General features: G+C 49.9%; 3 protein-coding genes across 3 annotated transcripts; 2 read left to right on the top strand and 1 right to left on the bottom strand.

Moving 5' to 3' along the window:
- ppp1r9ala (protein phosphatase 1 regulatory subunit 9A-like A) lies at positions 1-18,266 on the top strand. The gene is made up of 20 exons (XM_068746130.1): positions 1-760; positions 1,127-2,094; positions 6,917-7,049; positions 7,344-7,464; positions 7,556-7,660; positions 9,415-9,538; positions 10,178-10,342; positions 10,481-10,534; positions 10,766-10,995; positions 11,492-11,588; positions 11,663-11,783; positions 11,879-12,015; positions 12,368-12,692; positions 12,773-12,830; positions 12,915-12,986; positions 13,077-13,278; positions 13,605-13,649; positions 14,400-14,510; positions 15,303-15,491; positions 17,227-18,266. The coding sequence occupies exons 1-20, from the start codon at positions 1-3 to the stop codon at positions 17,383-17,385; spliced, it is 4,176 nt and encodes a 1,391-aa protein (XP_068602231.1). The 3' UTR covers positions 17,386-18,266.
- Positions 18,267-18,473: 207 nt separating this feature from the next.
- On the bottom strand, positions 18,474-22,631 carry pdk1 (pyruvate dehydrogenase kinase, isozyme 1). Its single transcript, XM_068745920.1, has 11 exons — positions 22,349-22,631; positions 21,264-21,405; positions 21,129-21,200; positions 20,869-21,053; positions 20,451-20,540; positions 20,288-20,365; positions 20,137-20,213; positions 19,960-20,058; positions 19,756-19,866; positions 19,451-19,564; positions 18,474-19,345 (listed from the first exon to the last, which is right to left on the bottom strand). Exons 1-11 carry the CDS (start codon positions 22,455-22,457, stop codon positions 19,205-19,207), a joined length of 1,218 nt encoding a protein of 405 aa, XP_068602021.1. The 5' UTR covers positions 22,458-22,631; the 3' UTR covers positions 18,474-19,204.
- Positions 22,632-23,687: 1,056 nt separating this feature from the next.
- Positions 23,688-26,357, top strand: nup62l (nucleoporin 62 like). Its single transcript, XM_068746393.1, has 2 exons — positions 23,688-25,268; positions 25,344-26,357. Exons 1-2 carry the CDS (start codon positions 23,688-23,690, stop codon positions 25,500-25,502), a joined length of 1,740 nt encoding a protein of 579 aa, XP_068602494.1. The 3' UTR covers positions 25,503-26,357.
- The last annotated feature ends 542 nt before the right edge of the window (positions 26,358-26,899 follow it).

Below are 26,899 nucleotides of genomic sequence, written 5' to 3'. Positions count from 1 at the left end.
ATGATGAAAGCGGACAGCAAAGGATCCGAGAGGACCCTGAGGAGCGCGTCCCCTCACCGAAACGCGTACACGTCCGACTTCCACGCCATCAAGTGCTCCTTTGATGGGACGAAGTCCGAGGACGCCGCCAAAGCGTACGCCAATGGCTCCAGTGACGCTCGGGAAGACTCGAGGGGACGACCCTTTGGCACGAGAGTCAACAAGATCAAGAACATTTTCCTCCAGATGGACGGCCAGCAGCAGGAGTGCCAAGCAGAGGCCCCCCAGGTGTCCCCAACGAAGGTGCAGGTCCCAGCCACGCACAAGCTGAGCCCCGAGTCCCACACCCCGGAGAGGACGTCCAAGGGAGACGATGTCGAGATGGACAAGATCACTTTGGCAGAAAAGTTTTCTGTGACCAGAAAACTATTCGAAAGAGGCGCCAAGGAGCAGCCGGCAACCGAGAAGCAGGCTGCAAACAGGGCGGGGACCCGTTTGTCCCTTGGGAGTGCGTCTGATGAGGGACGAAGCACAAGGAGAGCGTCGGGATCGTCCGACTCCTCCGTCAAAGCCGAGCAGAATGCATCATCACCTGGAAATCGCCCAGACGAGAAGGACCAGAGCGATAGAAGACGTCCCTCAAGAGCGCCACTGAACGCCGGACCGATGTCCAAACGGCTGGGGAACTACATGACAGACACGGACTCGGAAGACAACACGGCTGCTGCAAAGGAAGACGTGGCGTCTGCCAAACGGCACTGTCCCACTGAACGCTTACGCCCTAGTGCCCCAACGGGGGACACGTCAGACAAACGTCTTCCTGCTGCCTCAACGGGGGACACGTCGGACAAACGTCTGCCTGCTGCCTCAACGGGGGACACGTCAGACAAACGTCTGCCTGCTGCCTCAATGGGGGACACGTCAGACAAACGTCTTCCTACTGCCTCAACGGGGGACACGTCAGACAAACGTCTGCCTGCTGCCTCAACGGGGGACACGTCAGACAAACGTCTGCCTGCTGCCTCAACAAGGGACACGTCAGACAAACGTCCTCCTACTGCCTCAACAAGGGACACGTCAGACAAACGTCTGCCTGCTGCCTCAACGGGGGACACGTCAGACAAACGTCTTCCTACTGCCTCAACGGGGGACACGTCAGACAAACGTCTGCCTGCTGCCTCAACGAGGGACACGTCAGTGAAGGAAGCCACTAACCCTACAACTAATGCGTCACAGACCACTTCTGGTTCTGGTTCTGGGTCTGGGTCTAAAGCCACGTTGCCAGTGACCAGCACAACTTACAGGTCTGTTCCTCCGTCAGCTGACTTCACGACCAACCCCAACTCAAAAGCGCCAACGAGCCCGGTGGGCTGTGGCCACAGACGCCCCTCATCACCTGGTGATGGATCCACTAAGCGATCTTCTGATGGTCCGCCTCCAAGGGTCAGGAGCATTCCGAGCACCAAAGCCACTAAACAGGTCGAAGGAGGTCGGGGTGACGGTCCTGGTCCGACCAAGGACAAGCAGGCCAGCCCCACCCAACCACTGGACTCCAGAAAGGGGGGCACGGTTAGGGCCGAACGGGTAGTGGTCCAGAACGAGTCCTCGGAGAGCGAAGAAAGTGAGGATAATGTGTTTGAGAAGCACAAAGGGCCAAACTCAAAAGGCCTGCCGGCGGATCTGGACGGAGCGCTTTCACCAGAGAAACTGAACTTTGACCCGTCGCGTCATGCTGTGCAGGAGAGACAAAGACAAGCGGAGACGATGGGTGAAGGTAGACTCTTGGAGGACAGTGAACCGTTTGCATTGAAAAGGGATCAAAGGGAGGACAGAGATGATGACATTAAGCATGAAGACGATGGTCTAGAGGATGAAGGTGAGCTGGAGGAGCAGGTGGGACAGAACGCCCTGGACAGAGTCCTGCCAGCGGTGTGCGGCATTGAGAACGCAGGATTCGTGTATGACAGAGACGTGGACCAGCTCCTGAGGGAGGAGGAGGAGGATGAAGATCAGATGTATGGGGACTATGACGTCTGTCATAAGGTGCCTGGTCTGTCGGACGAGGAGGGACCTCCTCCAAAGAGGAAGATCAAGTTCTCCACAGACCCCATTCTGGTAAGCATGTTGCTTAGCGCTGTTGTTGTAAATCGCTGAGTCAGCAGCCGGGGATTATAAAACAATAAATCGCTGAGTCAGCAGCCGGGGATTATAAAACAATAAATCGCTGAGTCAGCAGCCGGGGAGTTCCTCTGTAGACACACAACAGGTTGGTGGAGTTCGAGAGTCGGTTCCTTCGTCGGCTGCTGAACCGTATCGTCACCGTTCTGAAGCTCTAACTGGGTATTGATCTCACCCAAGTCACTAGAGGGAGGGGACTTCTGGTGTCTCAGCCCTGCAGGAGATCAGGAACAAGGGGGGGGGGGGGGGGGGGTCAGGGACACAAGGCAGCAAAGTCGTACATGAGGCACTTTGAAGGTTTCCCGTCTGTTACCCATGGCGACTTTGTAGTTCTCTCCAGCATGGATAAAGGGATTCCGTACGCCTGCGTGGTTTCAGAGGAGTCCCTCTAACTGTCCAGTTTACAAAGAGATGGAGCTTCTGTTGGAGGCGCGGAGGCGCTTTGTTCTCTGAGGTCCGAGTGTCCAACATGTCTTCACTCAGGAAATGGATCCTGGTTTGGTTCGTGAACATCTAGTACTACAATAGTTCTGGTTCTGGACACGTTTTAAATGCTTTTATACACGACTGATGTTCCAAACGCCAAGCGTGGAGTATACAGTATGTGTGCTGATTGATCTTTGTCTTTACCGGTTAAATGGTATTTTTACACTAACTATAATCTCAGACCTTTAGGACTCTGTACTTCAAAGTGATTCTCAAGATGACATCTTTAATATTTCTGCACGTCCTGTGACTGAAACCTTTCTAGTTGGCTAGGTGTTGGCTTCCATCGTCATCATCATCATCATCATCTCTAACACCCCCCCGGAGCTTGTGAACTGCTGCGTGTTTATCCAGGCTGTTATCTTTGGCTGTGGATTGCTCCATCAGTCATTCTGGTAGGGGGTCCTGGGAGAGGGGACCAGAGTCTGCCCCGGGGCGGAGGGCGGTAAAAACCAGCGTCCCCTCGTAGATACAGTAGAGCTGGTGACGATCCGGATCACCATGTGGAACGAGCTGCTCGGCGGAGGTCTGTTTCCAGTCGTTTGTGTCGCTGCTCTGGCCATAGAGCTGGAGCTGGAGCTCTAATGTGAGCCCACCTTCAGGCCCTGATCTCAGATCAAAGCCGGCGATTGAACCTTATATGGTGTGCATGTTAGCCAATTCATTCCCACCAGTGCCCCGAGCGAGGCTAACGGTAGCCTCCTAGTGGCGGTGCACGGGTCTCCACGGGAGAGAAGGGGAGCTCTGTGCTGCTCGCTCTCCTACAGTCATCCTGACAGCGGTGTCTTGTGAGGATTAAAGGTCTCTATGAAGGGGAGTAGTGTTCACTCTGGTCACAGTTGAATGAATGAGTGAATGAGTGAATGAGCACTTGAGCGTTGAAGGCAGTTAGATTCTGTCTGTACATCCATATAAATAAGTCACATTTATATTTGTACTTAAACCGCTGATTTGTTAGTTTACTTGTTTGTTCACGCTGAACTGTCAAAGAGCAAAGTGCAGTTCAATGATTAACAACTTTAATGTTATCTGCTCGGAGACAAAGTCATTCCGGATTCTCCAGAGAGGTTCGATCACGCTGCAACAGGAGCCTCGAAGTGGTTTAGCACGGCCCAAAGGCAAACGTCTGCAAGCAGGATCTACACCTGCTGCCCCCCCCCCTGCAGAATGACACCGAGCAGCAGCAGCTGCTATTGGCTGGAGCAGCAGGCCGGGCGTGGTGAAGGACTGCTGAGCGCATGCCGAGCTACTGAATTCAGCACTTCTGATTCCGCTTCACTCACCTGGGCAGGACGTTTGCGGACGTGATGCAGCCGGATTAGAATTAGAACGCGCAGAATCGAGTTACGGTTGAGATTAAGAATCTGACAGATGGGGAGAATAATCGGATGCCCCCCCCATCCTTGCTCCTGATCTAAAGATGAAAATGAAGATGCAATATTTGCAGCAAGTCTACACTATAGTCTGATTAGTGGGGGGGGGCATCCCATCATGTTATTCTTTCCATTTCCTGCATGATGGGCACGTTTGACACGACTCCACCCTGATCCAGCGAGCAGACAGGCCTTCCCATTATAGCATCCGGTTCCCATCAGCCACCTGGGCAAGCGGGTGGCCAGCCAACCAAAGGGGACGGAATACTAATGTGGCTCATGAAGCGGCTTCACGTTGTGATTGTAGATGAACGATAGCGTGTTAACCCTTACTGTGCCGTTCGCCCCTTACACACAAACCCGTTCAGCCTGTTCATGTCGGCGCTGCTTTGGAAATTCGATTCCATTTCCCTCAGGCTACCTCTCCTTGCTCAAGTTCACGCATTAATACTGTTAAATTCTGTTATTCATGATACTCAGCACAAGAAGAGAAGAAATACTTTATCGTTGAATCTATACATTATATGTCACACTCTACACTGCGACACACAACGAGATTGCGTTTACACCCGAGTACAACGGGCCCCTCGAAACAACCACACACTAATACATGCATCAAAGGGCCGAGCATGAGGAGAGGGAGTAGGGTTGTGCTCTGGAGGCAGACTGGCCCCTCTCCAGTCACCAGCCCACACCACCAGAGCTGGGAGTCAAACCGGGGAGGTGGTGGAGTTCTCCGCTTCCCAACCCACTGAGCCAAGCTCATCAGTTAACAATTTCAAGGTCGACCTCCAAGAAGAGACGTGTATGTTTTTCTGCCGTAAGCAGGATCTGAAAGAGTAGGCCCAAAAGAACCAAGTCAGGCCGTAGGACTTCCCCATCTTGGTCTCTCGGGGTGTTCTGATTTGTCTTTTTGATTTTGACATCATCTTGTAGGCCTGCTTGCATCATCAGCTGAAATCCAGTGCGCTCATTTGTCTCTCCTGAAGGGTTTCCCTGGGCTGCCGACCCATTTCCCACCCTGGTGTTCTGTTACGTGGAGGAGAATGATGGGGCTTCAGTTGGATGTTAGCATGTTAGCACATGTAGGAAGGGCAGATGGAAAACCCTCCCCGTTCATCCTGTCGGGAGGGAATGGAAATATGAGGATGAGTACTTTATTGACCTTCAACACGCCCTCGGCAGGGATTGAGTTTCAGTGCAGGCTTGTGGTTATTGCGTACATTTTGGTAATTCCAGTAAAACTAGCTCTTCTAATGCAGGAACTTCCTGCACCGATGTTCCATCTTACTAGAGACTAACATAGAAGCTGGTGCCGGACGACCGTTGCCATGTAGCATCATCCAGACATCAGTGACTGACCCCATTGACTAACATTTACGCTAACAAGTGGTTCAGTGTTTGGGTCGAAAGAAAAGCTGATGTTTTGTCTGATGAGCAGAAACGCTAATACTGATCAGCTGTGGCGTCGGAATTCTTTGTGAGGAGAGAGATTCTTCCTCTCGTGGTGAAAACAGTGTTTGAGTGATTCGGTTTCAGCATTGTTCTATAAAGGCCTGGGAGTCCATGGCAACAGGCGAGTGGGGGGGGGGCGGGGGGGGGGGGGCATTCAGGGGGTAAAGGGCAGAAACCAATCGCATTGCTGCTGCTCCGATAATATTGAGGATGTCTATATTTTCAACCCTTCCTGAGTAACTAGTAGGACTAGTTTTTTGGTGCACATCTGCACCGGCCTCGCCTTCCTGAGATTAAAAGAATAACGCATTCCTATCAAAAGTACAGCCAAGTGTCTGGTCTGGTGTTCTATTATGGGGGCCAGAATCTTTCTAAGCAGACGCTCTGGATGCCTTAATTTCACGTTTTTTATTTTTGCAACATTGTAATAACAATTGTTTGTTTTGCGAGTTAATGCATTTTTGAATATTCCGTCTATTTGAAGCCTTGGATTCCACCGCCAGGTTATTGGGCTTGCTTCTATTGAACTTCAGTTCAGTGCATTGTGTGAAAGAGCTCTGTCATCTTTGAATAATTGCACATAGTCCAGGTGGACAAAGGCATACAACCAGAATGCATGGTTCTATTGTTTATTATGCTGCCCCCCCACACACACACACACATGCATGATGGAGAATTAAGTGTTCAGATCAGCTTTCAGTGAAACCTCTCGTTAGCTTTGTAGTAGCCTGTAAAATTACATTCGCTGATTCGAGCATTCTTAGCAGGCCCAGCTGAACAGGCAGTGTTCATGTCACTTTGATCTCTGCCTTCGAACACAATATTTATTGTATTTATATTCATCCATTGCGATGGTCTCCCTGGCTCTGCCCTACATTTCGAAGCCTGAGCATCGTGGAAAAGCCTCTGGGACACGGCCATTGCTTTGAAAGGTGTGCCTGCAGAGTTAATGAGTTTATATAACGAGTGAAAGTTCTAATGAGCACGTCTTGGGAATGCGTCTATTTTCTTTGTGCAAATGAGATGAAGCCACGAATGATGGGAAAGAGGAGTTGCTGATCGAGTCTGTTGTGTTAGAGCACTGAATATTCAGAAAGGAGCTCTGCTAGGTGTTACTATGAGAGCAGTCAGAAGAACAATGAGAGAGTTCCACTGCAAGTGGCCCTCAAAGAGCTCCACCGACCCTCAGGAGCCGTTAGCACCATCAAGTTACTCTCCATGGGATGCACAAAGGACTGTTTTCCGTATTTATATACAATATGTATTTTGAATCTGTAAATAGAGTTTTTATGGATTTACATAACCTCGGCGGAGGTTATAACAGAAATTATTACCTGCATCTGTACTATGAGATACTACTCAGCATGAATGTATGTGATGGTTACTACTTGGTCAGTACACAGGGCAGAGTACTGAACCTGTGTACTTCATTGTGATTAACACAGGTCTTCGGTACCTTTTCCAACGAGGAGTACGATCGGAGTAATGATGACGTGGATCCAGTTGCTGCATCCGCCGAGTACGAGTTGGAAAAGAGAGTGGAGAAGATGGATGTGTTTCCTGTGGAGATCGAGAAAGGTGGGTTTCGTTAACCTGCAGGTAAATTCCAGCAGAATTTCGTTGGGTGGGTGGTCACCCAAAGTCACGTACAAAGACAAACAGCTGTGAATATTTACGTTTAACACCTACTTTTAAATGCTCTAGTTCTCATAAATATATAAAATAGTTTGTCCATTCTGAACTCACTGTTCCTAATCTTTAATTTAAAGTACCAGTTGGGAGTATCAGACACCTCCCCATTTTAATGCACCAGTTTGGCTGATGCTCTATAGACATCGTCCTCACGTAAAGATTCATGGTTTCTGTGTTTAGGAGAGAACGGGCTTGGAATCAGTATCATAGGAATGGGAGTGGGGGCCGACCAGGGTCTGGAGAAGCTGGGGATCTTCGTTAAAACCATAACGGAGGGCGGAGCGGCTGAGAAAGATGGACGGTGAGTTGAAGCCCTGAAGGCTCCTCTTGTGCCCAGCGTCAAACCAAAAACATGAAGCTTGCTCACTGTGCCCCCCCCCCCCCATCTCCAGCATCCAGGTGAATGACCAGATTGTGGAGGTGGACGGCACCAGTCTGGTGGGCGTCACCCAGCTGTTTGCTGCTACCGTCCTGAAGAACACCAAAGGCACAGTGGGGTGAGCTCAGAGTCCATCTTCTCAGCCACGGTGAGAAGGTCCTAGTGATGAGACAGGAAACAGGCCCCAAAAACAGCCACGTTGAGAAGGTCCCGGTGATGAGACAGGAAACAGGCCCCAAAAACAGCCACGTTGAGAAGGTCCTAGTGATGAGACAGGAAACAGGCCCCAAAAACAGCCACGTTGAGAAGGTCCCGGTGATGAGACAGGAAACAGGCCCCAAAAACAGCCACGTTGAGAAGGTCCTAGTGATGAGACAGGAAACAGGCCCCAAAAACAGCCACGTTGAGAAGGTCCTAGTGATGAGACAGGAAACAGGCCCCAAAAACAGCCACGTTGAGAAGGTCCCGGTGATGAGACAGGAAACAGGCCCCAAAAACAGCCACGTTGAGAAGGTCCTAGTGATGAGACAGGAAACAGGCCCCAAAAACAGCCACGTTGAGAAGGTCCTAGTGATGAGACAGGAAACAGGCCCCAAAAACAGCCACGTTGAGAAGGTCCTGGTGATGAGACAGGAGACAGGCCCCAAAAACAGCCACGTTGAGAAGGTCCTGGTGATGAGACAGGAGACAGGCCCCAAAAACAGCCATGTTGAGAAGGTCCTGGTGATGAGACAGGAAACAGCCACGTTGAGAAGGTCCCGGTGATGAGACAGGAAACAGGCCCCAAAAACAGCCACGTTGAGAAGGTCCTGGTGATGAGACAGGAAACAGGCCCCAAAAACAGTCTTGTTGAGAAGATCCTGGTGATGAGACAGGAAACAGGCCCCAAACACAGCCACGTTGAGAAGGTCCTGGTGATGAGACAGGAAACAGGCCCCAAAAACAGCCACGTTGAGAAGGTCCCGGTGATGAGACAGGAAACAGGCCCCAAAAACAGCCACGTTGAGAAGGTCCTAGTGATGAGACAGGAAACAGGCCCCAAAAACAGCCACGTTGAGAAGGTCCTAGTGATGAGACAGGAAACAGGCCCCAAAAACAGCCACGTTGAGAAGGTCCTGGTGATGAGACAGGAGACAGGCCCCAAAAACAGCCACGTTGAGAAGGTCCTGGTGATGAGACAGGAGACAGGCCCCAAAAACAGCCATGTTGAGAAGGTCCTGGTGATGAGACAGGAAACAGCCACGTTGAGAAGGTCCCGGTGATGAGACAGGAAACAGGCCCCAAAAACAGCCACGTTGAGAAGGTCCTGGTGATGAGACAGGAAACAGGCCCCAAAAACAGTCTTGTTGAGAAGATCCTGGTGATGAGACAGGAAACAGGCCCCAAACACAGCCACGTTGAGAAGGTCCTGGTGATGAGACAGGAAACAGGCCCCAAAAACAGCCACGTTGAGAAGGTCCTGGTGATGAGACAGGAGACAGCCACGTTGAGAAGGTCCTGGTGATGAGACAGGAAACAGGCCCCAAAAACAGTCTTGTTGAGAAGGTCCCGGTGATGAGACAGGAAACAGGCCCCAAAAACAGCCACGTTGAGAAGGTCCCGGTGATGAGACAGGAAAGAGGCCCCAAAAACAGCCACGTTGAGAAGGTCCTGGTGATGAGACAGGAAACAGCCACGTTGAGAAGGTCCTGGTGATGAGACGGGAAACTATAGCCCATTTCCAGGGTTGTAGTTGTAGTTGTAGTGAAAGAAGCAACACGGATAGGAATGATACGTATGACGAGGATCGTTCCAAACGTTATTTTCTTAACCATGTTTAACTTGTTCCTTTGTATGTCACACTAACGCATTGAATTCCAAAAAAAAAAACAGGTTTCTGATTGGACGAGAGAAGCCAGGGTCACAGAGCGAGGTGTCCCGCCTCATAAGCGAGACTCTGGAGCAGGAGAAGAGCCAGCAGCAGCTGGATGATCCCTACGAACCCTCTACAGAGGAGGTGAGCACCCCCTCCTCATGTTCTATGAGAGACTGAGGCATCCAATGAGGACACGTTGGAACTTCCTGCGCTTCCCCAGTCATAACGACCGCTTTAAAGTCTGTGGAATCAGGCTGATCGGTAAAACCCAACTTGGGTCAATGTGAGGCGGAGCGTGAGTGATCCATCCGTCCTGAGTAATCCATCCGTCCTGAGTGATCCATCCGTCCTGAGTAATCCATCCGTCCTGAGTAATCCATCCGTCCTGAGTAATCCATCCGTCCTGAGTAATCCGTCCGTCCTGAGTGATCCATCCGTCCTGAGTGATCCGTCCGTCGTCACTCTGCTGCGTCGGGAGGCGTTGTTCAGTCACCGCCAGGCGAACTTTTGAAATATTTGCAGTCTGAAGTTCAAGCCTGTAGCAGGCAAACCGAGGAGACGCCGTTTTAATGCGGAGTGTGTGAGTATACGTCTGAGTATTCACAATGGTATTTTGCTATTTTCATTGATTCTGTAAAGCTGTGTAGCTAAATCTGCTGCGACTAAAGGTTCTGCTGCGGACTGGTGGACCTGCCACTGGGCGTGTTGTTGACTCAAGCCCACATGCTGGGTGTGTTGCTGTTTACAATGTTTGATGCCATGTGTGTAATGACATTTCAGGAGGAGCGCTATGAGGAAGAGGAGGAGGATGAAGCAGATGAGAGGATTTTGAGCTCCAATTTCTCTCCGGGTCAGAACACCGAGGTGTTGGAGCTGCCTGATTTTGAGTCTTTGTTCATGCCTGCCAATATGGACAGCTCTCAGATGGCCTTCAAGTTCAAAGAGGTATTAGCCACGCCGCTACTTTCCATCTTGTGTGACTTCAGTTTCAAAGATTCTGAATTTTGCATCGACAACCAGAAATTCTTAAAACGCAACATTTGGCTAAATCAAGTATTTTGTTTTCTCATTTGTGTTTCTTAGCTGCAGCTCAAACACAGAATTGCCATGGCTGAAATCAATCAGCTCACTGAAAAGGTAGGATTTAAGTACTTTGAAGATTTTTCTACTCCCAAAAGGGAATTTACTAATTAAGAAAGTTCTTTGTAATTATGCATGAAAACGAACCGAAGTTTTTACTGGAGACTAGAAGGTTCTTAGCAGCATTTTTGCTGACGTTTGACCTCGGCTTTATTAAATAAGACTGTCTGCTGCCATTAGATCTAACCAAATCCAATTCATCCAATGAAAATAACTCTGTCTGTGCAGCTGAGAGCATCTGAGGAGGACAAATCATTGTGGGTAGCCAGGGAGTCGGCAATGGAGCAGAAGATCACAGATAACAATGACAAACTCCTGAAGCTGGAGAGTTGCTGGCTGGAAGCCCAGACTCTGCGTAAAGGTGTGAATGAGCAGTTAGCCGACACGCAGAGTCAGTACGAGGCCGTGGACAAGAAGTACAACAAAGCCAAGAAGCTGCTCAAGGACTACCAGCAGAAGTGAGTATCAGCTCGATCGCATTCACCGGATCACGTTTCAAAATGAATGACCACCAAAAAGACGGGACCGTCGTAGAGCGTGCGTCTGACATTACGACCGTTACTGTTTCACACCGAATGCAAGACGATCGGCGATTATTATAACCTCATTGTGATCGAGTAGACTTTAAAATGCAGAGCATTGCATGGCATTAGATAAATGTTTAAATTCATTAAAACGAGATCCACACCGGAGTCTAACAGCGAGCGTGTTTCTACTCGGTCACATCTTCTATCACTGAGGCGGCAGTAATGGCTTGTGGGTCCATTACTGCCGCCTTTCGGCGCTAGTACTGTAGCACAGGTCACATGTCCATCCATCCTTTGTCTTGACGAGACGATCGTCTCATCTACAGCCGTCTTTCCGCCTTGCGGGTCACGGGTCTGCTAGATTCAGAGAACATGTTTACCGACGACAGGACTCATTTGAAACCGCATTTCCTCGCTGCCTCCCCAGAGAGATAGACTTTGTGAAGAAAGAGGAGGAGCTGAAGAAGACTCTGGATGAAAAGGACAAGTGGTACAAGGAGCAGCTGGAGACACTGCAGAGCAGGGTGAGACCCCAAGCTGAAGCAGAAACAGATGCTCTAGGGGGAAGCGGCGCCGCATTGACTGCGTGTTGTTCTAGGTAACAGCCTTGGAGTCCAGAGACGTCGCAGTTGTGGAATCTCAAGGTAGTCAGGACACGGCAGCAGATGAGAGACCGAGCAGCCGAGACCCGATCCAGAACTCTGTGGACTCACTGCAAGGTACGAAGGCCCGCTAGCTCTTTAGTGAAGCCGCTCGTGTGCCAGCAGGTGCACAGGTTCTGATTTATCCATTGATCTGTGCATGTGCTGCGCAGAACGAGACTGGAACGAGCTGGTCCCGGAGACCGAGCGCCTGGACACCAGCGCCCACAGAGAGAAAGGCCTGCTGGCTCAGAAGGCCAAACGGCAACCTCCATCACGCAGCAAGCTGAAGGCTTCAGGTCACACTCAGGTCAGCGTCAGGTCAGCGTCGTGTCAGCGTCGTGTCAGCAGGGACCCGAGCCCTGGCGTGACGCCTCGGGCAGGTGTGTGCACGCCGGAAACGCCATCCCAGCTGCCCTCTCGTGTACAGAGAGCACGGCGCCGTCTGAGCAGAACTCTCACGGGGAGCACGCTGGGACTCGTGTTGGAGCAGCACAAAATAGAAATGATGCGACAATGTTCAGTTCAGTGTTTCTCAAGAACCCGGAATATATACAGCCTCAATCTAGTGTTCTGTATCCAGCGCAGAGCCTCCTGTTATATAATCATTGACCCCCCCCCCCCCGTATCGCCCTTCTAAATAATTGGTTTTTGTTCTGCAGGAAACTGAAGAGGAGGCGGATCGAGAGGAGCAGGAATCTCCCTCCAGGAGGAGGTCCCTCCAGGAGAGTCTGTCCATCCCGGTGCCCGTCTGCTATCCTGGGAATGCACAGAAAGATGTTCCGGGGGAGACTGGAGGGATATCTGGGAGTAAGGCGGAGCTCGCCAGCAGCCCGTCTTTGTCCCCGTCGCTGGGAGAAAGTGTTGAAAGCAGTGGGAGCCCGTCTTTGTCCCCGCCAAAAGAAACCCCGTCAACGCATTCCCCCTCCGGTTTCATGCGTAACGTTAGGAAGAGGGAGTCCAAAGGAAAGGGGAAGGACAGCAGAGGTACTGCAGACCAACTGGCACGCCTGCAATGGCGGCGCTTTGTGTTGCTGCTGCTAATCCTGCTTCCTGTTTCATCTCAGAGGAGCTCAGCGAGGCTTCGTCGGCCGGGAAGCCAAAGCGACGCTTTCCAGACTTTGGGTAAGTCTCCATGGCGTCCACTCGGTTATTCCCGTCTCACCATCATCTGTGTCCTGATGGAGAAAAATTGTTCCTGGTCAACAGAGGACTTCGAAAGTCAGGCAGCAAAGGCAAGAAGCATGAGAGGGAGGCAACGAGAGCGTCTTTGGACAGCAGGTACGTTTTAGTCTCCTCTTTGTGCCTAATGCTCATCACTGTTCGAGTGAAGCGTGAAGAAGAGGATCTTACTCTTCCTGCACCGTTAAGGGGGTCGGCAGAGTTGCTGGAGGAGTCTGGGGGCAACGTGTCCCCTGCAGATTCAATGACGTCCATCCCTACCTGCATGCCCTTCTCCTGGTTTGGAGACAAAGAGCGGGACAAAGACAGAGAGCCTTCATCATCCCTCAGTAGTCTGCCTCATGCTACGAGCGAGAACAGCAGTGAGCTGATCCAGGATCGGAGGAATAAGGTGTGTGACTTGATGCAGCAGCAAACGCTGTGGTCCAGTGAGCTTTATAATATTAAATTAGAGATTTAACCTTAGTGAGACAATCGACCAGCTTTAAAACGGCCATTCTAGACTTTAACATGCATCCAGATGCACTAAAGCTGCGAGCGCTGCATGCTGGGTCCGCGGGTTGATGCAGCTCCAATGGGAGCACCCAGTTAAAGGCCTGCCTGGCTCGTAGGCTGCGGTCAGGCTGGTGTTCCACAATGCCGTTAAAGCAGTTCCAGCACAACAATGACAGAGTTAACGCATGAAATGAAATACTTTGTGCTTTTCTGATCAAACAGACAAATCTCTCCTGGTCCGCTTTATTCAGTCGCTCTTTAGATTTGGTACAGTATACACGTCTCTCTCTCACCTTTGGTGTTAGCTGACACGGTTGGGAGATACTAACAGATGCAGTTCTGCGTTTTGTAATGTCTCCTCCCCTGTTTGTTTCCTAGCAGGTATGTGGTCGTGTTAGAGCTCTAACGCCATCTGATTTGCCTTTCATTCACAATTAGAGCCCTGCAGCTCGGTTAAGAGCAAACGCACGAAGCCAACGGGAGCTCCTCGGGCTTGTTGCACCAGCTGAGCTGACATTTGGTTGCTAGCGCTTTATTCTGATTCATCCCCTACATTGAACCCCCGAGCCCGCATGCAGCTGGTGCAACAGCCGGGACGCCGTCCCCCTTCCCTTCCAACGTGCATCTTAAACAAGCCACAGTGTACTTTGTCTCGACACCCCATCCTTGACTGAATCAAAACATTACCTCATACCTTAGGTGTGTGTGCGTGTGTGTGGGAGGGGGGGGGGGGGGGGGGGTCACTTGAAGTGGAGTTTGTTTTTGTAGTTCAGATAGTGCTGGCGTACTCTTGGTGGTGGATCAATCGTGTCCTGCTTGCTCGTAGACGCTCTGTTCATTTCTTTCCCTTGTTGATCATGTAATGCTCAAATCGGCCACCTGGGTTTCTGCCACGCCTTTAACTCGTTCTCATGATGCCGTAGCGCGTGCTGCACCCGCCTTTAGACCTGCGGCTCCTAGCGGAGACCCGTTGTGTGCTACTCTAGTCAATGCGTTCCTTGTTTCCACTTGTCCCAGAGCTTTTCGGTCATGGATGATTCGAGCCCGGCCGGTCCAGACACCTCTGGGTTGGTCGCTGAACCCAACCTGCCTGGGCGCTCACACACTCTAATCTTCTCTTCCAGTGAGGTGAGTTCTCTCCTTGGTGCATCTGACAGGACATTCTCCAGCGTGCTCGTTGACCCTTCCCCTTTCCTTGTTGGCATTACGTTGTGGCTGCAGAGGAGGAGCTGCACGTGCGTGTTGTGAGTCAGCGGTGACGTTGCTTGTGTTTCATCTCGGCTCGTAGAACTGTTAAGCAGGGCTTCATGTTTGTTGCACGCTTGGGCAGACCCCAGAACGTTTGCTGCTCTCCTCGGTGGTCTGTCACCTTCGGGGTTCTTCCTGATTCCTCATTTGGAAACACAAAGTGTGAACACACATCTGAGAATGCTGTTGGTCCTTTGCTGTCATTGCATGTTTGTTTTCTTATTGCTAGCTTGAAGAACTTGAATAATGCACAGTTTGGTTCACAGCATAGTACGTAGTTTTATGTTTAGTGTACTACTACTCCTGTTTAGTGTACACTCTGGCTTTGTTGTGGTCCTCACAGGCTCCCTCTCCTGAATTTAAACCATTTTTCAGAAGATGTTTTTCCCAGTTGTTGAATTATAAATTTCTGACATGAAGATTAAAGTTATCTTGTGAATTAAGTTGAATAAATTATCTCTATTTCACCACTTTCATAAATTGTCGGCAGATATCAGCTTTATATATTATTAATCTCATGACTTTTTTTCCATGGACTAGCTTTATATAGATTATTTGATATCGGAAATAATAATAATGACGTGAAACGGTTGTCCAAAGCCATGATGGCTGAGCTCAGAGAATTGGGTATAAATATAAGTGTCCTGCTGTTCCCTTCTCTATGATCTGCAGACTCTGGATGACGAACCACCAGCTGCAGGGAAAGATTATCAGTGGCAGAACCGGCCTGTCTCCGAATGGACCAATCAGCAGGTCTGTCATTGGCTGATGGGCATGAATATGGACCAATACACATCCGAGTTCACTGCTAAGGGCGTGGATGGCCAGCAGCTGTTATACTTGGACAGTGACAAGTTGAAGGTAAGTGGAACAAACAACGAACGCCTTCACTTTGAATAGCGTCAGTGTTTACAGCTAAAGGCTGCAGCTAGCTCGAGGCTAGCGTCGGTGTTTACAGCTAAAGGCTGCAGCTAGCTCGAGGCTGGCGTCGGTGTTTACAGCTTAAGGCTGCAGCTAGCTCGAGGCTAGCGTCGGTGTTTACAGCTAAAGGCTGCAGCTAGCTCGAGGCTAGCGTCGGTGTTTACAGCTAAAGGCTGCAGCTAGCGTCGGTGTTTACAGCTAAAGGCTGCAGCTAGCTCGAGGCTAGCGTCGGTGTTTACAGCTAAAGGCTGCAGCTAGCTCGAGGCTGGCGTCGGTGTTTACAGCTAAAGGCTGCAGCTAGCTCGAGGCTAGAGTCGGTGTTTACAGCTAAAGGCTGCAGCTAGCTCGAGGCTAGAGTCGGTGTTTACAGCTAAAGGCTGCAGCTAGCTCGAGGCTAGCGTCGGTGTTTACAGCTAAAGGCTGCAGCTAGCGTTAGCTTCCAAAGTCACTGAAAGCATTTGTTAACTGAGTTTTAAACATAAATGTCTCACCCACGAATATCGACTAATTGGCTAATAATTCGCACCCGACTCACAGCTTATCGGTGGGACGTTATTACTCTGCAGCGATATTGATCGTTAGACCAGAGTGTAAACTATAGAAATACATTTAGCACGTTCGGTTAACATTTTCTTCGGTAAACTATGGTCATATAATCAGAAATAGTTGCAGCCTGTCACACTTATAGGCTGGAAAAGTACGATGTAGTAAGAGTCATGAAAGTGCTGCTGCACGTTGATCCGGAACAAACGGAGTAATTTACGCATAAAGACATCAAAAACAACAAGCATTAACCCTTACCGTGCTGGACAAGAACACAGTCCATGGATTCCAGCGGTGCTCTGGTTTTCTGCTCCTGGACCAGTCCAGGGATGTTAATTCCATCGTTTTCTGACAAAAATAAATTTAAAGCTCCTCTGCGTGCTCCTCAGCGAAGTATCCATATCCACGAAATACCTGCCCGGGAAGTTCCTCAGCTTTGCTAAAGAGCCAGAAACTGTCCGGGTGACCTCTTTGGCGCATTGGGAGGGGGCGTGGCAAGGAAAGGTCAATTTAATGTCAGTCAGTCACGTGGCCGGAAGTGAAGATGTATTCCTGTTGCAAGTTGAAATGATTAGAATTTTTAAGGGACAAATATTGAGGCAATTACAAGTTACATTGTGAGCATTTAACCATCTGGGCTTTTTCTAGTGCGGCCGTTAATTTAAATCCATTCTTTAAATCAGCCATTTAGTGAGCTTTGTCTCCTCGGGCAGTTCGTTCCAGAGATTCTGGGCCGTCACAGTAAAATCTCTTTCTCCATTAGATTTCAGTCTGGATGTAGAAACAGAGCGAAGGACAGCTACTGAAGAATCTCAAACTATACTGAGGCCCGAGGTCTAAAATGCAATCAGGAACGTTCTAGAAGAAATGGTGGAGAGGAAATAAAAGCATGAACAGCAGTGCCCGCATTAACATGTTTAAAAAGTTCCAAAGATGCGCAGAGTCCAGTGTCTAAAATGAGAATATTCTCTATTTACAATTTGCTAACATAACTAATAAATTGATCATGCATGGTTTTTTACAGTGACGAATGAAATGTATTATAAATGTCTCTAGTTTCTCCCCGTGTTTGTCCTACTTCAGTTACATCTCAGTATAATTCTGCCTACAATGTGTGTGATTTGTCCTTCAGGCTCTCGGTGTGTCAAGTCAGAGTGACCGTTCAGCTATCAAGAAAAAGCTGAAGGAGCTACGGAAGGCTCAGGAGAAGCTAGAGAAACAGAGAGAGAGAAAAGAGAAGGAGGCCCGACGCGGCGGGAGGCTTCCACTCAATAGCGACTCCTTCTGCTGAGCGGGCGGCTGGAAACGCGCGCCCCTTTATTCCCTCGCTGCCCGGATGTCGCTACGCTAACTGTTGTCAGACAGGATTTATGTTCCTACTTTGTCCTCGTTTTCTTTTCATCGCTGCTTGTCTTTAACGTTTTAACAAGTTTCTGGGCAAACTGTTTTATCTGAAAGGTGGGAAATGTCAAACTGGCTGGCTGTTTGACCAAAAGGATTCAATATTCTTTTTTTATCAATAAAGATCATCGAGCTGTAATTAAAAAAAAAAGCCTGTTATCAGAGCTAATGTCGTCGTTGCGGATCATGGAAGTTAGAAATGCATTACTTTCCCGGCCTTTTATATTCTGCTGCTGTCATTTTCCTGTATCCACTGTAAAACTCTTCAGCAGGAATGTTTTTGTACAGCTCAGATAAAAGCACTATATTTACCTTTTAAGCTTCAACGGCCGACGAGGTTGAACTGTATGAATACGTTTTATACACGTGCCTATTAACTGCATATCTTTTTTAAACCTAAATACCAGTTTATTTTATACTATCTAATTTTTTCTACTAAGTAGAATAGCTCGGCCACCGTTTTTTCTGAATGAATATCAACGACCGACTCAAGCAGGGATGGGATGAGTGCTGCTTCTGCTGGGATGGTGCCATGACGCTCGTGTAAATACACACACAGCACAGGTGTGCCGAGGAGGAGGAGCTACGGACCAATGGGAGTCTGGAGGGCCGCGCCCTGTGTGAACTAGGAGTTCCATGCTGAAAGACTTCCTCTCTCCCTCCCAAGCACGACTCTGTGCTTCGTATAGAATACAACATGAAAGAAGATTGTTTTCCACGCCTGAATCAGACAAATATTTGTTACGCTAAAACATGAATAAACTAATTTTCACTTCACGTGTGTTTCCTTCCACCTTGCTGGGTTCGTTTGATCTGCTCCAGGCTGACGTTTTACTGACTTGGGACCCCCTGCTGAGTTCACATTTAACTGAAGATTAAAGCCTCTTTCTGAGGATCACACAGGTGTAAATCAACACCCTGTCAAGTACAAACTATACAGTTAACTATGTATTAAAGACTTAAAACTTTTACTCATGAAGTTATGCATTTCAGATGCAAAATGAAACATTGAGTATTAAGGTTTTTTATTTCAGGAAGTAAGTTTGTTCTATTGATGTTTTTAAGATGAAAGTTGTTTTTAACACAAAAAAATGAAATGTTTCATATCATATTACTGAACATGATCCATAGAGAATAACTACAGATAATGAGTTATAGCCATTTATCACCAATCTAAATACTGTATTCTCATATACTGTAAGAGAAATGTCTCGAGAAAAAATAGGGTTAATCTTTTTCGGATTCACAGCATCTCATTTGCAAATTTACAAAGGAGAAACATACCAATACTTTTTTGATCTCTTGTTGCTTGTACACATTACCCCAAAAATAATTTTAGATGGAATTTAAATCCAAGCAGCAACGAGTTGTGTAACAGGCGAGGGGAAGGTCTGACTGTAAGAAGGGATTCTACTGAAATGTAATAAAAATCTAATTCTACAAGCGATTAATAAATCATCTGACTTGAGCTTTTCCTTTTGTTCTCTTATGTCGGCTTGTCACAAGACCCACCAGAGAGCTATGTGATCTCTGGACATCGCCTCTAATCAAACCAGTTATAACACGTGATTATGCATTAAAAAGCCAATAAGTTAATTCTTTTTTTAAATTGATACCGTTGTGGCTAAATCTGATGGTTCCTGCAACACTTTGTCCTGAATCAAATACAAAGAAATCCAAAAAATGTATACAGACGTTTCTGGAGGCTTCTAGAAACTCCGAAACGTGGTCATGTCCTTCGGCTCTTTGCTGGGGATGCACCAGTCGTCTGCCTCGTGGAGCGTCTTGTAGTGCTTCCAGGCGGATTTGTTGTAAACAGGAAGTCTCTCGATGGATTCTGTGGAGAGCGCCTGACAGGAATGAAAGAATCAAATTCAATTAGGATGTAAATACAAGGAGGTAAGTACACCCCCCCTTTCTGTCCCTTTATACACGTTCATATGCAACTCAAGTACCCGAATGTAGATCACAGCATCAGTTCCGTAGCCCTCCAGAGAGTAGAGCTTCAGGTCCCCCTGAAAGTAGCGGGCGTACAGCCTGGAGATGGGCAGGCCGTAGCCGTAACCAGCCTGGACAGGAAGCAGAGTTAGTCTGACACTGGCACACGCTCTTGTATAATTGATCAAATGTCTGGATGTGGGCGATGAAAACATGTTGGGAGGGCGTCGGGGTTTGGTCAGAGGCGTGGCGCCGATGCCAACATGGAGCTGAAAGGCTTTATTCCTGATGCAGACCACAGCAGTCCACCAGGAGCACTGACCAGAGGAGCGCCGCGGGAGCCGTCGGTGCTGGGCCGAGGCGCCGTGGAGTACGTGTAGGTGAACAGCCTGTCGATCTTACGCAGCGGCACGCCTCCCCCCCGGTCACTCACCTGCAGAGGGAGAATCCTCATCTCACCACCTTGTTTGCCACGGGGCAGATCTTTGCTGATCCTCGCTGGGGAGGCGAAGCAGCGCTGCCTTACCTTCACGGTGAGATCTTCGGTTCCGAGAGCAACCTGCGCTCGGATAGCGGGACACTCCATGGCGTCGCCGCACAGCTCCATGGTGGCCCGCATGGCGTTCTACAAGAGAAAGGCAGCATGTTAAAAATGTTGAAGAGTTCCCTGTGAACCCGCCCGAGATCAAAAAGTAACTCCTACCTTGAACAGCTCAAACGCCATTTGGTACAGGTGGGATGGAACGTACACCACGGTGATGGCGTCGCCCTCACCTTTGACTGCCACAAGGAAGAAACTGATCAGATGTTGATTGATTCATGTAACAGAGACGATCATTGAGCTGCTTCTTCACCCTTGAACTCCTCCAACAGCAGCTCAGGAGAGTTCATGTAGAACCGGTCACAAAGGTTCCGCGCGTTTTCATAGGCATCTGCGGGGAACAGTCGGGATTTCAGCGACGCCTTTGAGGCGTGAGCTGCAGCGCGTTTCCTGAGAGCGTCCGGCGGCGTTCTCACCTCGGACCACGTCGCTGACGCAACAATGTGGATCGATGCTGCCGATCTGTTTGGGATGGGCCGGGTTCACCTTCCAACCGAAGAGGAGCGCTGGAGCGAGACGCACAAGCACATTTCAGAAGTCACTATTTGAACTTTGTACAAAAGCAAAAGACAAAACGAGACTCCGATGGCGCGTTCAGGGTCGGTCGCGTGACTCGACTCCGCCTGGAGCCCCAGGAAACATGATGCATGCTGGTCTGTGGTCTCCCACGCCGACTTATAAATGTTCCTGATCCTTCTTTCAATATTTACTTTTATCAGTGTGTTCCCAGGAGCTGTTGCTCCACTCGTCCTCGTTGCGTTGCCATGGAGACTATCCCAGCTAAGATGCCGATGTAATCAACGGTAATATTGAGGAAGAGGAGCGTAATCTCACTGTGCTGGTTGAGCAGCATCCTGATTGAAATCCGACTCATGTAGAAACGATCCAGGAAATACTGAACGTTCTGGCTGACGACCGGGTCGGTGCCGTAGTTCTCCTTGTACTCCACTACCCCCTGCGCCATGGTGGGAATCACATCGTTGTGCCGATTCCTGATGTTAATGACTGCATCTGCGAAACTAAACGAAGAATCAAGATGAAACCGGAATAAAAGCCCAACGCAGGAATAGCGGTCAGGGTTTCGTTCTACTTACTCGCGCGTGATTTTCTCATCGTTTGCATTTTGCTCTTTGAACTCAAGAATCTCCTGAAAACTCTGAAGGTACCTGCGTGTGAAAACGTCATGACGATCTATTCACGGGGTTCAAACAGCGCGAGGAGACGCGTACCAGCTCTGCACCAGCCGCACAGACGGCGTCAGCAGCAGGTTGTCCGGCAGCAGGTTGATCTCCTTCATGATGTTGGCCAACCTCACCGGCAACTCCTGCCTGAGGAAGGTGAAGGAGGTCTTCTCACACGCGTTCTCTGAGCCTGCAGGCGGAAGAACAAAGTGAAACACGACACCCTGGTGCCGTTATGAGAAAGGAAACAGCGCCGTCCTCTACCGGGTCGGCCTCTAGTCCTGTTCCCTGGCAGGTCCGTCCTCTACCGGGTCGGTCCTAGTCCTGTTCCCTGGCAGGTCCGTCCTTCTACCGGGTCGGTCCTAGTCCTGTTCCCTGGCAGGTCCGTCCTTCTACCGGGTCGGCCTCTAGTCCTGTTCCCTGGCAGGTCCGTCCTCTACCGGGTCGGCCTCTAGTCCTGTTCCCTGGCAGGTCCGTCCTCTACCGGGTCGGCCTCTAGTCCTGTTCCCTGGCAGGTCCGTCCTCTACCGGGTCGGTCCTAGTCCTGTTCCCTGGCAGGTCCGTCCTTCTACCGGGTCGGCCTCTAGTCCTGTTCCCTGGCAGGTCCGTCCTCTACCGGGTCGGCCTCTAGTCCTGTTCCCTGGCAGGTCCGTCCTCTACCGGGTCGGCCTCTAGTCCTGTTCCCTGGCAGGTCCGTCCTCTACCGGGTCGGCCTCTAGTCCTGTTCCCTGGCAGGTCCGTCCTTCTACCGGGTCGGCCTCTAGTCCTGTTCCCTGGCAGGTCCGTCCTCTACCGGGTCGGGCTCTAGTCCTGTTCCCTGGCAGGTCCGTCCTCTACCGGGTCGGTCCTAGTCCTGTTCCCTGGCAGGTCCGTCCTCTACCGGGTCGGTCCTAGTCCTGTTCCCTGGCAGGTCCGTCCTCTACCGGGTCGGTCCTAGTCCTGTTCCCTGGCAGGTCCGTCCTTCTAATCTCCCCGCACACATTTGATCCGTGTTGATTAGAACATGTTCTGTTCCTAAAGCGTTTTCTCCATCCGCACCAGATCCTTCTGGATCCTGACAGACATTCACTGAACATTATTCTGCAGGTATAATCGATCATATCGATCAATCGGCTTTTGTAGCATGCCCTTACCAAAATCCAGAAACTGCTTCATGGAAAGAGGGGAGGGTGAAAATTTGGAATAATAATCGATGTCCTTTCCTATTGACACGCTGCTCCTCAGGAACCTTAAGATCCTCATTGTGCCAGGTTGGGTTCGGTTCCGGCTCGGTTCGGTTCCTGCTCGGCTCGGTTCGGTTCCGGCTCGGCTCGGTTCGGTTCGTCACAGACACGGTGTTCGCAGCACTGCTAGCTTGTGTGTTGATATTAGCTTCCGCGCTGATTTCTGCAGCTCTCAGTCACATTCGTGGAATTAACTTTCTGCTGTTGAGGGATTTGTTCAAATGCGCACATCCACGGTCACGGGCACGGGCACGGGCACGGTCACGGGCACGGCCGCGGCGAGGTCGAATCTCAACGTCATCCTTTCGATCAGATAGAGAGAGAACTGCTGTGCTGCACAAACGTCAACACAGACGGTCCAGAGAGTCGCGACGCGGTCAAGAGAAGGAACCGCCTCGCCTCACTGCGTTGGTTCGGACATCACAATATGTTATAAAACTACATGCTATTATTTGGGGTGTAATTCTATCAAAGGTCTTTATGTTCATGTTTTGGTTTAAAACTCAACTACTCGCCGCGGTTCTAAACGCTGATGTAAAACCGACATGGAAATAAAAGACAATAAAAAGATGAGATTTTGACTTTATTCATCCCAAACTGGGAAAGGAAGACGCTACTGCGGCATATGGAAGCAAAGCACAGAATACCCGGTATATAGTAGAACGGAAAGAGAGTAAAACAATAAATAAAGTAAGATCGGAAGGGTGTGTGTTTACATCCTTGTATTGTAGTGCAAAGGGGAATATTGAATACATTTTGATTTAAGGCAAATTTGTAGAAGATTGTAGGGATTTATGATATAAACAACCCAGTTGATAATATATATATATATTATTCTGTTGTAATCTTTGGAAAATGATTTCCTGGTTTGTTTTTCTCATGATGCGAGCTCTGCCAATCAGGGTTCTGTTTGGGTCGGATCAGGCTCATGATTGGGCCTTTTAGTTTAGTCTTAAAACGCAGGCGGCGAGTACGTCGTACATTTCCGGCAACGTCATTTCCTTTAGTGGTCTACTCAGACGCCTGCGTAAAAAAGTCGAGGAAGCGGGCCACGTTTTTGAATAATGCCTTGGTAATTTTTGATCAGACTCTTGATCAATCAATCGCTAATAAAACCGCGACTCGCCTTGATTACTAGCGTGACGTCACAGCGGGAGAGAAGCGGCGTCGTGAGTAAATCTTATTTCGTGACCCGCCAAAAAGTGACCATTTTGTGCGACAGTTGCTTTTCGATAACGTCGTTTTTGTCATGAGTGGCGGATTCACGTTTGGGCAAAGCTCCACGGGCTTCGCGTTCGGAGCCCCGAAGACCACGGCCCCTGTTGCCCCTGTTGCCCCTGCTGCCCCTGCTGCCCCGGCAGGCTTCGGGATGGCGACGCCCGCGGCCGCCGGAGGAGGCTTTACCTTCGGGACTGCCCCGCAAGCCGCGTCCAACCCCCCCGGCTCGTTCAGCTTTGGCACTCCGGCAAGGAGCGCGCCAGCCGGGGGGGGCTTCTCCTTCGGGAGCCCGGCCGCCACCACGTTTAACCTGGCCCCTCAACCCGCAGCAGCAGCGGGTCCGGGATACACCCTCGGGACTCTGCTGTCTGGCCAGACCGCCGCCCCTGCAGGGGGGGGCTTCACTTTCGGGACTCAACCTCAGCCGCAAACTGCAGCAGCACCGACGGCTGCGCCAGCAGCAGCATTTGGACCCACAGCAGCATCTGGACCAGGAGCAGCATCTGGATTAGGAGCAGCATCTGGACCAGGAGCAGCATCTGGACCAGGAGCAGCATCTGGATCAGGTGGCCTCTCGTTCGGAGGGTTCAGCTTCGGAGCAACCAAGGTCCAGGTGACCCCGGCTGCAGTTCCTCCTGCCCCCCTAGCCGCTGCCCCCCCAGCCGCTGCCCCCCCAGCTGCTCCGGCCGGGGGCTTCAGCTTCGGCACCGGCACCCCCCCCAACCTCGCCTTGGCTAGCCAGTTGCAGCCAGCTAACCCCACTGCAGGCCAAGGTGGGGGATTCTCGTTTGGGATCAAACCCTCACCCACCCCCGCCCCTCTTGCCCCTCTTGCCCCTCTTGCCCCGCAGGCAGCTCCAGCCCCGGCTCCATCTCTCTTTGCCGCACCCGCCCCCTCAGCTGCAGCTCCTGCCGTTTCCACGGCAGCAACAAGCGCAGGCTTTATGCTGGCTGCAGCTGCAGCCGCAGCACCGAGCGCTGCTGCAGCCACGGCCGCTGGGGGGGGGCTGTCCTTCATGCTTAAGCCCCTGGGGGCAGCTACCACCGTCACTGCCCCCGGCACTGCCGCCACAGCTCCAGCTGCTGCTTCCGGCTTCATGCTGGGGTTCAAACCTGCAACCATTGCCGCGACCAACGCGACCACTGGCGCCTCTGTGATCGCTGCCCCCGCTGCCCCCCCAGTGATGACCTATGCCCAGTTAGAGGCTCTCATTAACAAGTGGAGCCTGGAGCTCGAGGACCAGGAGCGGCATTTCCTCCAGCAGGCGACACAGGTGAACGCCTGGGACCGCGTCCTGGTGGAGAACGGGGAGAAGATCACAGCGCTGCACAAGGAGATGGAGAAGGTGAAGCTGGACCAGAGGAGGATCAACCAGGAGCTGGACTTCATCCTGTCCCAGCAGAAGGAGTTGGAGGACTTGCTCTGCCCACTCGAGGAGTCGGTGAAAGATCAAAGCGGAACCATCTACATGCAGAACGCTGACGAGGAGCGCGAGAGAACCTACAAGCTCGCAGAGAACGTAGACGCGCAGCTGAAGAGGATGTCCCAGGACCTGAAGGAGATCATCGAGCACCTGAACACCTCCAGCGGCCCGGCAGACACCAGCGACCCCGTAAGCTGCCGGAGACCGGCGCCTCGCTGTTGGTCGTTCTCACCTAAATCAAATGTTTCTTTCTCTTCTCCTCAGCTTCAGCAGATCTGCAAAATCCTCAACACGCACATGGATTCGCTCCAGTGGATCGATCAGAACTCGGCTCTCCTGCAGAGGAGAGTGGAGGAAGTCTCCAAGCTGTGTGACAACCAGCACAAAGAGCAGGAGAAGACCTTCCGTTTAACCTTCGACTGATCTGGAATAAGTGTATTCACTTGATCTGGATTAAATGTATTCACTTGATCTGGATTAAATGTACTCACTTGATCTGGATTAAATGTACTCACTTGATCTGGATTAATTGTACTCACTTGATCTGGATTTTTCTATCTAATTGGAAAGAGTTTGGACGCACAAGAAAACATGCCTCCTTTAGAGTGATGTTTCCGTTGTACCTTTTACAGCGTGGTTAAACATGCCTCCTTTAGAGTGATGTTTCTGTTGTACCTTTTACAGCGTGCTGAAACATGCCTCCTTTAGAGTGATGTTTCCGTTGTACCTTTTACAGCGTGGTTAAACATGCCTCCTTTAGAGTGATGTTTCTGTTGTACCTTTTACAGCGTGCTGAAACATGCCTCCTTTAGAGTGATGTTTCTGTTGTACCTTTTACAGCGTGGTGAAACATGCCTCCTTTAGAGTGATGTTTCCGTTGTACCTTTTACAGCGTGCTGAAACATGCCTCCTTTAGAGTGATGTTTCCGTTGTACCTTTTACAGCGTGCTGAAACATGCCTCCTTTAGAGTGATGTTTCCGTTGTACCTTTTACAGCGTGCTGAAACATGCCTCCTTTAGAGTGATGTTTCCGTTGTACCTTTTACAGCGTGGTGAAACATGCCTCCTTTAGAGTGATGTTTCCGTTGTACCTTTTACAGCGTGCTGAAACATGCCTCCTTTAGAGTGATGTTTCCGTTGTACCTTTTACAGCGTGCTGAAACATGCCTCCTTTAGAGTGATGTTTCCGTTGTACCTTTTACAGCGTGGTGAACAATGACCTTTGTTTCCTTGTAAATGCTGTGCTTGTTCTAAATAGTTTGATTAAACATTCGTTGTTGAGCTAATCAACTTTACTGATATTTGTTTGTGTTGCAGTTTCACAGAAGCAGAGCTTTACGTAATGAATGAACCGTTTTTGTAAGATAAATACCAGAAAGGAGAAGGTCACCTAATCCTAATCGAAGCGTCTCGCCGGTTGTCCCTTTAACACTATTTTCTTAGTTTATAAGCAAAGGAATTCTTAAACTGAACCACATAAATGTAGAACAATCGTTGGTTACAGTCCAACCGTTACCGGGTATTTACCGAGGTTATGTAATCGCCAATGTTTCTGTGCTAGCAAGATAGCAAACTGTTCTGGAAGGATCTGGGTTAGATTTTCAGGGAACGTTACCAGGAACAGATTATAGAATGTTGATTACGATCCAGAAGAGATTCTGGATCCGTTTGACACTTTTGTTAACATTGCAGTCAATGGAGCTTAAAAATCTATCCCGCCACCGAATTTCATCCGGATCGGATCCAGAATGGAGTCAGGATAAGAATATTACATTTTAACATTAAACCCATTTATGGATTCGAGAATCATTTAAAAAGAC

The sequence above is a fragment of the Brachionichthys hirsutus genome, chromosome 12, assembly GCF_040956055.1.
Source record: "Brachionichthys hirsutus isolate HB-005 chromosome 12, CSIRO-AGI_Bhir_v1, whole genome shotgun sequence".
Classification (NCBI taxonomy): Eukaryota; Metazoa; Chordata; class Actinopteri; order Lophiiformes; family Brachionichthyidae; genus Brachionichthys; species Brachionichthys hirsutus.
Note: the sequence above shows the minus strand (reverse complement) of the source record. Positions and strands in the feature narration are given on the sequence as shown.

Bases quoted from the DNA above. Each gene is read 5' to 3' on its own strand.
- ppp1r9ala (XM_068746130.1), top strand. From the start codon at position 1: ATGATGAAAGCGGACAGCAAAGGATCCGAGAGGACCCTGAGGAGCGCG. The intron at 13,650-14,399 runs GTACAGTATACA...CACTTGTCCCAG, and splicing joins TCAGTCGCTCTTTAGATTTG to AGCTTTTCGGTCATGGATGA. The intron at 15,492-17,226 runs GTAAGTGGAACA...TTTGTCCTTCAG, and splicing joins TGGACAGTGACAAGTTGAAG to GCTCTCGGTGTGTCAAGTCA.
- pdk1 (XM_068745920.1), bottom strand. From the start codon at position 22,457: ATGAGGATCTTAAGGTTCCTGAGGAGCAGCGTGTCAATAGGAAAGGAC. The intron at 21,406-22,348 runs GTAAGGGCATGC...TTCCGCCTGCAG, and splicing joins GAAGCAGTTTCTGGATTTTG to GCTCAGAGAACGCGTGTGAG. The intron at 20,541-20,868 runs GTGAGATTACGC...GTCTCGCTCCAG, and splicing joins GATGCTGCTCAACCAGCACA to CGCTCCTCTTCGGTTGGAAG.
- nup62l (XM_068746393.1), top strand. From the start codon at position 23,688: ATGAGTGGCGGATTCACGTTTGGGCAAAGCTCCACGGGCTTCGCGTTC. The intron at 25,269-25,343 runs GTAAGCTGCCGG...TCTTCTCCTCAG, and splicing joins CGGCAGACACCAGCGACCCC to CTTCAGCAGATCTGCAAAAT.